Below are 12,796 nucleotides of genomic sequence, written 5' to 3'. Positions count from 1 at the left end.
ATAGTCATACATTTAGCCAGAGGTTAGGAAGTGCAGCTCAGTTTCCAGCTCCTTTTGTGGGCAGTACATATAGCCTGTCTTCTCTTGAGAGCCAGGTCTGTCTACGGCAGCCGTTCTCAATAGCAAGGCTATGCTCACTGAGTCTCTCACTGAGTCAAAGCTTTCCTTCATTTTGGGTCAGTCACAGTGGCCACTGTGTACTCTCTGTTTAGGGCCAAATAGCATTCTAGTTTGCTCTGGTTTTTTGGTAATTCTTTATGTGTCCTGAACCATTGTCAAATAGCCTATATCTGGTTAGAGACGAAGAAAGCACACACTTCTGAGAGAAGCCTATAGTGCCTATAAGTGATGGGGGACCTTGTCTGTATGTTTTAGAGAAGGGGTTATGGATATTTTTTATTTAAATGACTAAATGGTTATGGATCACTACAAATGAGGTCACTACAAATGAGGTTCTGTATCTAAGAGAAAAACTTTTATTTTTTTTCTCATCATGCAACACATTAAATTAGAATAAAGATGACACCACTTTTAGGATAGCTTAGCAATTATAATGATTCAATTTCCAATGATACATTTTTAGAAAATTGACTTTCAGAATCCAACTACTGTCAATGTGAAGAAAAACATGTTCCACTGATAAGTAAGGTGCAAATCAAGTTTATTTTTATGATGAATTTTTTTCTTTGGCGTAGGACAGGTCTTAAAGACTTACGTAGAAACCTCACTTACTTCCTTCGCTTCACTTGGACAGTCCGATTACAACGGGAACAATACACTGAGTGCCAAGGAGGGTCACAGGGGAACGTTTGAAAGTAATATTGACCATATGCAAAATACCAAACGGATATTAGTCATCACACAGCTCCGAGGAAGTACCTGTCAAGTAAATGTACTTGCTTAATTGATATAAAGCGAATTAGATACCTGTCACCCTTCTATCCCTTGCTATATAACCTAGTGCAGTACTACAGTGTGGTCACAAAGACACAACAGGACCAAAGTGAAGGCATTAAAGAGCAGCAGAGCTCGCTGACTGGAGCAGAGATAGAACTGAGGCGAGGTTGCAACCAAGGAGGGAACCTATCGTTTGTGCGCACGCTTGAGGCACTTATATGGAGAGAAGATACCAATTTCCGCAGGTGTCAACATCGAGCTCTCAAAAGTCCTAGAGAGTGGCTAAAAACATTTAAACTCAGTTTACAAGTGCCCGAACAGGCTATTTCTACTTTTGAAAATCGAAACAAACGAAGAAAGAAGACATAAACGGCTGAAGAGTTGCACGCAACAGATTGCTGCATCATGAAATTACTGCTACCGCTTGTGATAGCTTTTCTTGCTATCGCCCAAGTTTTTTGTGAAGAAATTGGTCCAAAAGAAGATCTTGATTATTGGATGAACGATCAAATTACGGTAGGCATTAATGATTTGATGTAAGACAAGAAAATATGTTAGGCCTATTTGTTTGTCAGAATCGCCTGTTAACGAATAAAAAAAATTGACATGGGAAAATGTATGATTGGGAAATACTTTTTTAATTTGATGGCACAGCCTTGTGTTTTGTTTCGTAAAAATTATTGAATGGAATTTCAACCAATTTCTATAAAATAAAATATTTAAAAAATATTTGTATGCTTTTATAAAATAAGTCACCTGTTTGGAGAGTTTGGTCATGCGTTATTACGCATGTATACAGACAAAACATCAAACATTCTAGCAGCAACACAAATTCTATGTCGGTGAAAGATGTGTTATGATTCAATGGGGATAAAGTATGAGCTCTTAACTCAGTGTGCTTCCACAATTACCTTAGTCCCAGAATGAAGCTCTACTCACATGTAGCGCACGTTCTCCCTTTGACATTGCGGGTTGGGCGCCTGCCAAGTCTCCGGGCGGGGCTCCTATCTCTCATAATCTGCAGTCGGTTTGGGAACATTCAGCAGGTTACGCAAAGCGTTTTAACAAGGCGGGTGGGCTATACAATAGGGAAGGAACCAACGGACCTGGAATTGAATAATTGATGGGAACTTTAATGTGCGCGGTCCATTAGCCATAGCAGTGGTTGGACTACTACTTAGACTAATGCTGACCTGTAGGCTACCCCGTCAGATAAAAATAGGTCGGATATAAAAGTTCACACGGGGGTGTCTTTACTGTTGTATATTGATTTCTCTGCGAGATTAGATCTAGTGCTATACAAGTGTACAATATTTTACGCAAAGGTATAGGTTGGAAGGCTATAAGGGAGTCAGTGTCCCCACCCCTCGCCCTATACCCTACTCTGGTGTCTAATGTTGCATTAATTCGATTTTCTCCCTCGTGCAGGACGAGTGGCTGTCATCTGACCCATTCGGAGAGATACTGCGGAGAATGACGCGGAAACCGAGGCCGCATCAGTTCTTTGGCCTAATGGGGAAACGCTCCTCCGGTAAGACTGTGCTTCCTCGCGCCTCGCGCTGTCCTCACCCTTCGCGCTCTTGAAGGCACTTTCCCGTTTATTGAAATTAAATGGAATGCCATTATTGATAATGCCCTTAATAATTACATACTGTATATCAATATATTTACGCACGTTTTGATGGGTATTCATAAATTCATAAATTAGATAATTATAGGCCTACATTGACTGAAGTTCCCCCCCTTTTATTCCAACAGTAAATCCACAGATAACCCGAAAAAGTAAGTGAAAAACGTATAATTAATTCATTAATTCATCTTTTAAATTAATCTTGGAGGACATTTCCCAGAAAATTTTGAAATTGTCCATGCATACCAACAAATGAAGCCATGATGTAGTTATAATTCGTTTTTCTGACATTATGATACACAGGGACTGTGTGGGCAGTGTGTAAGGCAGGCAGGGGTAGCCAATCAGACCATTTGGCAAAGTTGGGGAAAATCTATTGTGAGATCAACCCAAGTGATGATGGCTTTATTTGCACATGGGCCAGGTGGACCATGTGACAAGTGATGATGGCTTTATTTGCACATGGGCCAGGTAGACCATTTGACAAGTGATGATGGCTTTATTTGCACATGGGCCAGGTAGACGATGTGACAAGTAATGATGGCTTTATTTGCACATGGGCCAGGTTTCCATGTGACAAGTGATGAAGTGTGATGAGTTAACTCCATGAGTAGGAGGGATTTAGGGATGACACAGGTCCTTTACCTGTACTTCACCAGTACTTCACCTGTACTTCACCTGTACTTTACCTGTATTTCACCAGTACTTCACCTGTACTTCACCTGTACTTTACCTGTATTTCACCAGTACTTCACCTGTACTTCACCAGTACTTCACCTGTACTTCACCAGTACTTCACCTGTACTTCACCAGTACTCCTATGTGGGTGAGAGGAGTCGTGTTAACCAGAGGGGTGACATGGTGTGAGAGGTGGGGTGAGAAGAGGGGTGAGAGGGGGGGTGAGGGAGAACACAGGCTGGTGTCACATATCAAGTGCCGTAGGCCAACAGGTCCTCATTATCATGCATGGGAGGGAGAACACAAACCAAATGTTGCCCAGCAGCAAAAAACTAACAAAATGCAGGGGTTGAATAATTATATTTATTTTTGCATAATGGTAAGTAAAAGTAGAGAGAGAGAGAGAGAGAGAGACAGGAAAATAAACCTGTCAAATGTTTTAATTAAATCACAACCCACACAGCTAACAGGTCGTTTGACGGGATTTTAGGATGCAGTAGGTGGTAGTCTTAGTTCTGCCTTGAAGACAACTCTAGTCCTTCGCTACGATACATAGTCTTAATTCTACCATGAAGACCCCTTGCTATGTCTTCCCTCTGTTCAGTCATTGAGGCATTTCCTTAATGACTCCCCCACTCAGCGATAGGAGGCAGCAAGTACCTCATAAATACGTGTAGACCAACGTGCTGCTGGAGCCTTGATGCAGGCATGACTGTACATCAGTCAGTACAGGCAAAGAGAGAGAAAGTGAGTGAGGGTGGAAGATAGAAGGAGCGAGATAGAGAGAGAGAGAGTGAAGGAGAGAGATAGAGAGAGAGAGGGAGGGAGGGAGGGAGAGAAAGGGGGAGAGAGAGGAAGAGAGCGAGTGCTTCGATCAATGCCCCAAGGACATTTAGGCGTTCAATTATATTGGTTACGCTGATGATGGAAAGATGGACCCGAGCATCTCACCTTTCCATTTACACAAACTGTATAATATAATATATACATTGTACAGTGTGCATATATATAAATATAATCTAATCTATACATTTTAAGATATATATAGTATGTTACACACAGCGAGGGGTCAAGCACTTATGATGTCCGGAGGGACAATTAAAAAGTGACTCGTGACTAGACCACCAGTGGAAGATGCACATGATACCATCTTCCCTTTATGATCGTCATGATTCCCATATCTCTGATGGGAATATTGAAGCATTTAAGTAAATTGATCACATTTGAGTTTACCCCCACTTAATTTGAATGAGTATGATGGGTGTGTTGACAGATAGGGTATCCCAGGGGTCTCCCGCAGAGTTTTATAACCCCACTACTCCCCCGTCTCCCCTACATCCCCCCGTATCCCCATTCCCTCCACCCTTATATTCCATTAGGGGCATTGACAGAGGCTGACAGAGACAACAGTCAGTCTGGGACGCTAATGTCCCCTCAGGACATACATCCTATCCCCGCCCTCTTAGGAAAACATTTCCAACCACAACCCTTTGATCCTAAAGCTGTGGGTGGGCGCTGCTATATCCCTCAGTCACTAGGGCAAGGGGATGGAGTCCGTCAGTCAATTTGTACGATACTAGAGATCAGTAGGAGAGGTGTATTATTCACCACACTCTGTCACCATCGAGGTTATACACTAGGCATTGCATCGCTGACAAAGAATGATGGGTCCCACTTTATTTGGATAGTTCCATATAGATGATCTACACATGGTCATACTATCAACACACTATCTGTTGATAAGCAACCGCTTGTTAAGGTAACGGTTAGGTTTAGAATAAGGGTAAGGGTTAAGGTTAGGGCTAGGGTTAGTTTAGGGTTAGGGTGTAAATAATATTGGCAGTTATTGGAAGAACTCGCACCTTTTTGTTCTGCACACTAGTCACTGCATCACTCGCTGTCTGTAATTGCAGTGACAATGGTTTTAACTGTTACGGGAAGAAACTCACACCTTTTTCTCCTCTTATCTTCTCTTTCAGGGCATAAAATTAACTCCTTTGTTGGACTGATGGGTAAGAGGAGCCAAGAGAAACCAGGCAAGGGCCTCATATGAGCTTTTTACACGACTGATCGAACTGAGCTGTTCGTAGCTGGCCTGGTTACAAATCCACAATAATTGCTGGATCCGTGCTTAAAATGACAATCTGAAAATAAACTGTGCTGTGTTATTTACAAACTTTCTCTTCAACTATAGATTCATATGAGTGGAACGCACTACAGAACTACGACAAGCGCCGCTAACCGGTTGGTCTTTCTTCAGTCCTCTGCTATTGGTCCGCTTCTCATCCAGTCATTCCTACAGACAAGTGGAAGGGGTGTCTGATGCCGAGTTTTGTTTCCTCCAGAATATGTATAGTTAGTCAAACTTATTGTAAGTTACCATAATAAAATGTCTGTTTTCACATCGTGGTTTCGTAGCTGTATTGTACCTGACAGTGCCAATTTCATTTGTCCAGGAAGAAGGGAGCTTAAAGGAGGGCAGGAGTGTGATCTGAAGAGGGTTACAAAATTACGGTCGTTTTCCCCAAAATTCACAGGTTTTCCGGAAATCCCGGTTTTAAGATTAAATCAGAAGGGAAATCGTAAACCAGAAATTCTCAGAATCCTCCGATCAGGATTTCTGGGAAACCCTGGGACATTTGGGAAAGTTTGCGGAATTTTGCCCCACACGGTGTGATCTGGTACTCCTACCGTACCTTACAGAAACATAATGTTATTTAATGTATGTCACAGTATTAGTGCCATTAGCATATCATATGTTCCAGAGAATACTGTTGTCGTGGAACATCAAAGCAAAGCTCTACCCCAGGGTATGTAGAAAATTGCACTGCCAAGCCCACTGTCTAGTGCCTCATAAATGATTGTGCTGTAAATCAACTACACACTCTGGTACACTCTGGTACATGCTGCTCTTATCAGGGCACGCTCTCGTTTAAATTGACTGTAAATCAAACTGTCATGTTTATAAAACCAAGATGTATGGTATGACAGAATACTTGTGTGTGATTGTGGCTTGATATATTAAAACTATTTTCTTTATTGGTGGAACGTGAATTTCTTATTTTCACAGATAGGAATATGCTGTGAAAGAGAAGAAAGGCAATTGTGTAACTGGTGTAGATATCGTGGAGTGGTGCACCCTCTGGGGGACAAAGAAAGTAGCACACAGAGTTGTAAAATTGGGCAACTCCTCCCTCTCACACTGAAGAATATACAGTACACACATCCAGCTACTTTCCGCAGGTGCTGGAGTTGTAGGCAGACTCATGGAAAACAGAAAGGAAAACGCTGCACAATGCTGCGAAATGCTCCCAGGTGATATTTATTTACAACAAAGATTCGACCCTTAGGTCTTCATCAGGCATCCTTATATCCCAGGTGGGGGTGGATGGTCCTATATATACGGGCAGTACTCAGTAACCTCACTATATGACATATATATGACACTATATGACATAGTTTCACAATATTAACATTCAATGTATCAAAATATATGATCATGTGCTCAATGCAAAATATATGATCATGTCCTCAATGCAGCTTCATGTACAAATGCAACTCATTTACCCACCCCTGCACAGGACAAAGATTTAAGATCAAGGGCCTGATTACCTGCATGTCCACCATTGTTATTTACATGTTGAAATGTCCTTGTGGTCTGTCTTACATAGGGAAACCCCGTAGAAGCTGTTATGACGTTGCCCTCTCTTTGAGTACAGGGAGCACAGTTGACCCCCTCCACCTTGCACCATCCCCCTACCTACCTCTCCCTACCCAGGCCCTGTGAAGGCGGTCGTAAATTCCAAAGGAAATGTCCTGCCGCCTGGCCCAGTTGAGACACAGAGGGGTTTCATAGGGAGACACAGGAAATTCTTCCAACTCACAGAATTGGGGAACCGAACGACATTTATGTTCTGGAGAAGGTATAAAAGATCGGTGAAGAATCCAGCTACGAACTGGTCCGCTTGGTACAATTTTGTGATACTCAGAAGAGACAATATAGCCATATTACCATAAAACTGTTTATATAATAGCCTCAGCTATGGGACTTGCATCTAAATGGTTGTATAAAATGTATTAATAAGAATAAAGCTATTTGGAATACGTTGAGATGCTATGTACTGATGTTAATGTGATAGAATGTATTTCTGTTCAAAGCTTAAATCAGTCATCGGCACGCCCCCCAGGGACACAGACAGGACCAGGCGTCATGTGACAAGCCTGTTCTATGTTCACGTATAAAACCCCTACTCTGGGTTACTTTCTTCAGACCAGCTTACTTCAGAAGAGAGAGCCAAGGTTTGACCATCCAATTCCTCTACTGAAAGTTAACTATACCACATGGTTAAACTTTTAGACTATCGAGACCGACAGAATAATAACAAGTCTTTGATATTAATTAATAGTCTGCAGCTAGAAATTATATCATTGAACGCGAAGACCGACGAAACATCCATTCTATAACGACATTAATGAATGTCGCTTTGAAAGATCCATTCTAACCGAGAGAGAGAGAACAGGACAAAAACTCTGCAACAGGACAAAAACTCTCCAACAAGGATCACACTGAGCGTAAATATATATTGATTGCAATTGTTCCCGAATGAGTGAGCGTTCATGTTTAAAGGATTAGCATATCAATTGTTAATATTTATCAACTCTGTAGTGTCTTCTCAGCTGCCCTTTATGACCCTTTGTTTAACCTCTATGGGCTAGGTGGGACGCTTGCAAAAACTTCAATTTTTCAAACATATGACTATTTTACACCATTTTAAAGACAAGACTCTCGTTAATCTAACCACACTGTCCGATTTCAAAAAGGCTTTACAACGAAAGCAAAACATTAGATTATGTCAGCAGAGTACCCAGCCAGAAATAATCAGACACCCATTTTTCAAGCTAGCGTATAATGTCACATAAACCCAAACCACAGCTAAATGCAGCACTAACCTTTGATGATCTTCATCAGATGACAACCCTAGGACATTATGTTATACAATACATGCATGTTTTGTTCAATCAAGTTCATATTTATATCAAAAACCAGCTTTTTACATTAGCATGTGACTAGCATGTGACTAGCATTCCGACCGAACACTGCCGGTGAATTTACTAAATTACTCACGATAAACATTCACAAAAAACATTACAATTATTTTAAGAATTATAGATACAGAACTCCTCTATGCACTCGATATGTCCGCTTTTCGGTGAAAGCACATTTTGCAATATTCTGAGTAGATAGCCCGGCATCACAGGGCTAGCTATTTAGACACCCAGCAAGTTTAGCACTCACCATAGTCAGATTTACTATAAGAAAAATGTTATTACCTTTGCTGTTCTTCATCAGAATGCACTCCCAGGACTTCTACTTCAATAACAAATGTTGGTTTGGTCCCAAATAATCCATTGTTATATCCAAATAGCGGCGTTTTGTTCGTGCGTTCAAGACACTATCCGAAAGGGTAAATAAGGGTGACGAGCATGGCGCATTTCGTGACAAAAAAATTCTAAATATTCCATTACCGTACTTCGAAGCATGTCAACCGCTGTTTAAAATCAATTTTTATGCCATTTTTCTTGTAAAAAAGCGATAATATTCCGACCGGGAAAGCGTGTATACGTACAAAGAGAGAGAAAATAAAAACATCTCGTGCCCTCGTGCACGCGCCTGAGTCTCAGAGTACTCTGACCAGCCACTATCCAAACGCGATAATGTGTTTCAGCCTGGGGCTGCCTCGATATCATTCAGCTTTTTCCCGGGCTCTGAGAGCCTATGGGAGCCGTAGGAAGTGTCACGTTACAGCAAAGATCCTCAGTCTTCAATAAAAAGAGCCAAGATGAACAACAACTTGTCAGACAGGCCACTTCCTGTTCAGAATCTTCTCAGGTTTTTGCCTGCCATATGAGTTCTGTTATACTCACAGACAACATTCAAACAGTTTTAGAAACTTTAGGGTATTTTCTATCCAAAGCCAATAATTATATGCATATTCTAGTTACTGGGCAGGAGTAGTAACCAGATTAAATCGGTACGTTTCTAATCCGGCCGTGTCAATACTGCCCCCTAGCCCTAACAGGTTAAGAGGCCGCCATGCCTGTTTAGCCCACTAGGGCACATTCCTCTACCCTTTCTTTGTAACGATAACTACTGTTTGTATGCTTTCTGTGAATTACTTAGTTTAGTAAATAAATGATTTTAAGACAATTGATGTATGGATGACTTTGGTAAAGGCTGGATTCGTGCAGATACAACAATTTACGACGTTTGGAATGAGACTGGACGCGAGGTAAAATACACCATTTAAACCAGAAGATAATCGGCCTATACTATAATATAATATAATATAATATATAATGTTATAATATAGGAAAGTTATATTACGAAAATTATAACTTTGTAATCTGAATATTTTCCTTGGTGCCCCGATCTCCTAGTTAATTACAGTTAAACGATTAATCAGTTTAATCGCATAATAATAATTGCAGGGAGTTAATTGATAAACATGTCTTCAGTTTAATGGTGCCCAAAGACACGACAAAGCCTTAAGACACGGATCAGTGAGCACCGCAGCAATATACGGACAGGTGAGACAAAAAATCCGGTTGCTGCTCATTTTGTACAGCTGGACATCCTATTAGTTCTCTGAGATACATTGGAATAGAAATGGTCAAGATGTCACACAGGGGAGAGGACATTGAGAGGAAACTTCTTCAAAGGGAATCTTTCTGGATCCACAGGCTCAACACACTGTCTCCTCTTGGCCTTAATGACGAGTTTGATTTGAAACCGTTTTTATATCCTCGTTGAATATTGTATGTGTATGTATATTACTGTAAATACTGATCACATTCCCTGTGTATGATCATATATTTTGATACATTGTGAAACAGTCATACATTTTTTACCATATTGTTTCAGGAAGTGATGTCACTGAGTACTGCCCCTATATAGGACCTTTCACCCCCACCTGGGATAGGGATGCCTGATGAAGACCTAAGGGTCGAAACGTTGTTGTAAATAAATATCACCTGGGTGTTATCACCAGAGTGTGCAAAGCTGTCATCAAGGCAAAGGGTGGCTACTTTGAAGAATCTCAAATATAAAATATATTTTGATTTGTTTAACACTTTTTTGGTTACTACATGATTCCATATGTGTTATTTCATTGTTTTGATGTCTTCACTATTATTTTACAATGTAGAAAATAGTAAAAATAAAGAAAAACACTGGAATGAGTAGGTGTGTCCGAACTTTTGACTGGTACTGTCATACATTTTTTACTTCCTGTTTCAGGAAGTGATGTCACTGAGTACTGTCCCTATATATAGGACCTTCCACCTGGGATAGGGATGCCTGATGAAGACCTAAGGGTCAAAACACTGTAAATAAATATCACCTGGGAGCATGAGCAGCAGTGTGCAGTGTTTTCCTTTCTGTTTTCCACATTAGGATACCCATTGTACTTAGAATGCATTCCCAATATATCGCGTTATACTTAAGTCGTATGCTAGTGCGGATATTGTAATGCAAACTCATGAAGATCAGGACAACACACACAAAAGAAAACACGTCAGATAGACATTTTCAAGGGTATGGAGCACTTTTTATATCAGTAGTGGTTAGGATGAAATACAGTAGACAGACACATAGCATTATATACATAACTTTAGACATCTAATGTTGTAGTTTCTTACATTTCCATAAGTCTAGACTAGATGGATCGTAGTTGAGAAAACAAAATGCAACCAATGCACCATGGTTAGCATCCAACTTCCAGCTTGTCTTTTGGTTTCACTATTTTCCTTATGTAATGTAACCCATTATACGAGTCTGTCTCAAGTATGTTTCATCTTCAATTGAATCATGTTGTTCCCAGCTTGACATTCAATCTGTAACACATTCTATTAATATCTCAACGACACACTCACGCAAGAACCCACACATAAATACAAAAACACACATCCACGCACACACACTTTATTATGGTTTATAGACCACTATTACACCATGTCATGGTCTTGCTCTCATTAGGATAATAACTTAAAACAAAAACGGGGGGGGAGTAAAAACATGTTCTGTTCTGATTAAGGCCCAATAGTCAAGCTTTTAATAGTTGCTTCAATAAAATACAATTTTTTAAATGGTGAGTGAGTGCTGAACATTATCCTTTTCAATAAGAAATGTTCAAAGAAAGATAACCTTGGGGATTGGTCAAGGCATCAAAGCATTAAAAGGTTTAATCATAATTCTGTTCTGACATTTAAAATGTTTAAAAGACACATGAGTTAAATTAGGGTACTTCTCTTTATCAGGTTGGGTAAAGAACAGGAGAATGTCTATCTATACCAGTGGAGGCTCCTCAGAGGAGGAAGGGCAGAACCATCCTCCTCAGTGAATTTCATAAAAATGGTAAAACGCTTTAAAAGTTGTTATTTTTAGATGAAACAATACTATAACAAATATAATTATGTCACCAAATAATTGATTAAAACACACTATTTTGCAAAGAACGGCTACAGTAGCCTCAACAGCACTCTGTAGGGTAGCACCATGGTGTAGCAGGAGGACAGCAAGCTTCCGTCCTCCTCTGGGTACACTGACTTCAAAACAAAACCTAGGAGGCTCATGGTTCTCACCCCTTTCAATAGACTTACACAGTAATTATGACAACCTCTGGAGGATGTCCTCCAACCTGTCAGAGCTCTTGCAGCATGAACTGACATGTTGTCCACCCAATCAAAGGATCAGTGAATTAATCTAGTACTGAAAGCATAAGCTATAGCTAGCTAGCATTACAGTGCATTTGGTGAGTAGTTGACTCAAAGAGAGAGAAAGACAATAGTTGAACAGTTTTGAACAAATTAATTTATTCCATATGCTGGAGAAGCAAGAGAGAAGTGTATATAGAGAGAGATTGTCGTTTTTAAGCTTGTAAATGCAGCTAGCTAGTTTAGCCTACTGAAACAACCTGCCCAAACAGCAGGATGCTATGTTAGCTAGCTGGCTATGACTATCCAACACAACACTGGAACTCTTCCAAGTCAAGGTAAGCTTGTGGTTTTACTAATTTATTGCCACCGGGGCCCGACGGTTTAACCGCTTACTGTTGCTGTATGATTGTAGTGGGTTTACTAACGCATTAGTTCTATTAGCTATGTTGACTAGGACGTTACTCTAGCTAATATAGTGACAACGATGTAGGCTGTGTGTAGTGGTTTGGCTTGGAAAGGTTTTTCAGATGGTCACATACAGCTGATGTGTTGTGCCTTGACGTCCACAGGCGACGAGAAGAGGTGAGAGGAGGAGAGCGCAGAAGGAATAAAACGCAAGAAGGAATATAACATGGCTGTGTGTTTACGCGTGATCAGCGGTGTATTTATTCCGCGAAATCTGTTGAAAATAAGTTTCTTAAACGTAAGAAAACGGAACAAACGGGGAGAAACATAGTTGTGACATTGCTAGACATCGCAAGAGTCACTGATAGTGACAGTCCATATGAGACCCAGGCCGTGCAGGGTGTTACCCTCCAGTCTAGGCGGGGGCGCTGTTTTCAACTGTTGGACTAATGATTACGTCCTATATCAGCT

At 40.6% G+C, this 12,796-nt stretch overlaps 1 protein-coding gene across 2 annotated transcripts; it reads left to right on the top strand.

Moving 5' to 3' along the window:
• The first annotated feature begins 734 nt into the window (after positions 1-734).
• Positions 735-6,244, top strand: LOC106570295 (protachykinin). Of its 2 annotated transcripts, XM_014142457.2 has the most exons (5): positions 751-1,413; positions 2,326-2,428; positions 2,656-2,679; positions 5,185-5,241; positions 5,400-6,244. In XM_014142457.2, the coding sequence occupies exons 1-5, from the start codon at positions 1,303-1,305 to the stop codon at positions 5,444-5,446; spliced, it is 342 nt and encodes a 113-aa protein (XP_013997932.1). In that variant the 5' UTR covers positions 751-1,302; the 3' UTR covers positions 5,447-6,244. The 2 variants fall into 2 exon arrangements, with proteins under 2 accessions (XP_013997933.1, XP_013997932.1); XM_014142458.2 differs by lacking the exon at positions 2,656-2,679 and having other exon boundaries at positions 735-1,413.
• The last annotated feature ends 6,552 nt before the right edge of the window (positions 6,245-12,796 follow it).

This window comes from Salmo salar, chromosome ssa14, assembly GCF_905237065.1.
Source record: "Salmo salar chromosome ssa14, Ssal_v3.1, whole genome shotgun sequence".
In the NCBI taxonomy this organism is placed as follows: domain Eukaryota; kingdom Metazoa; phylum Chordata; class Actinopteri; order Salmoniformes; family Salmonidae; genus Salmo; species Salmo salar.
The sequence above is the reverse complement of the archived record's forward strand: the minus strand, read 5'-3'. Positions and strand labels throughout refer to the sequence as shown.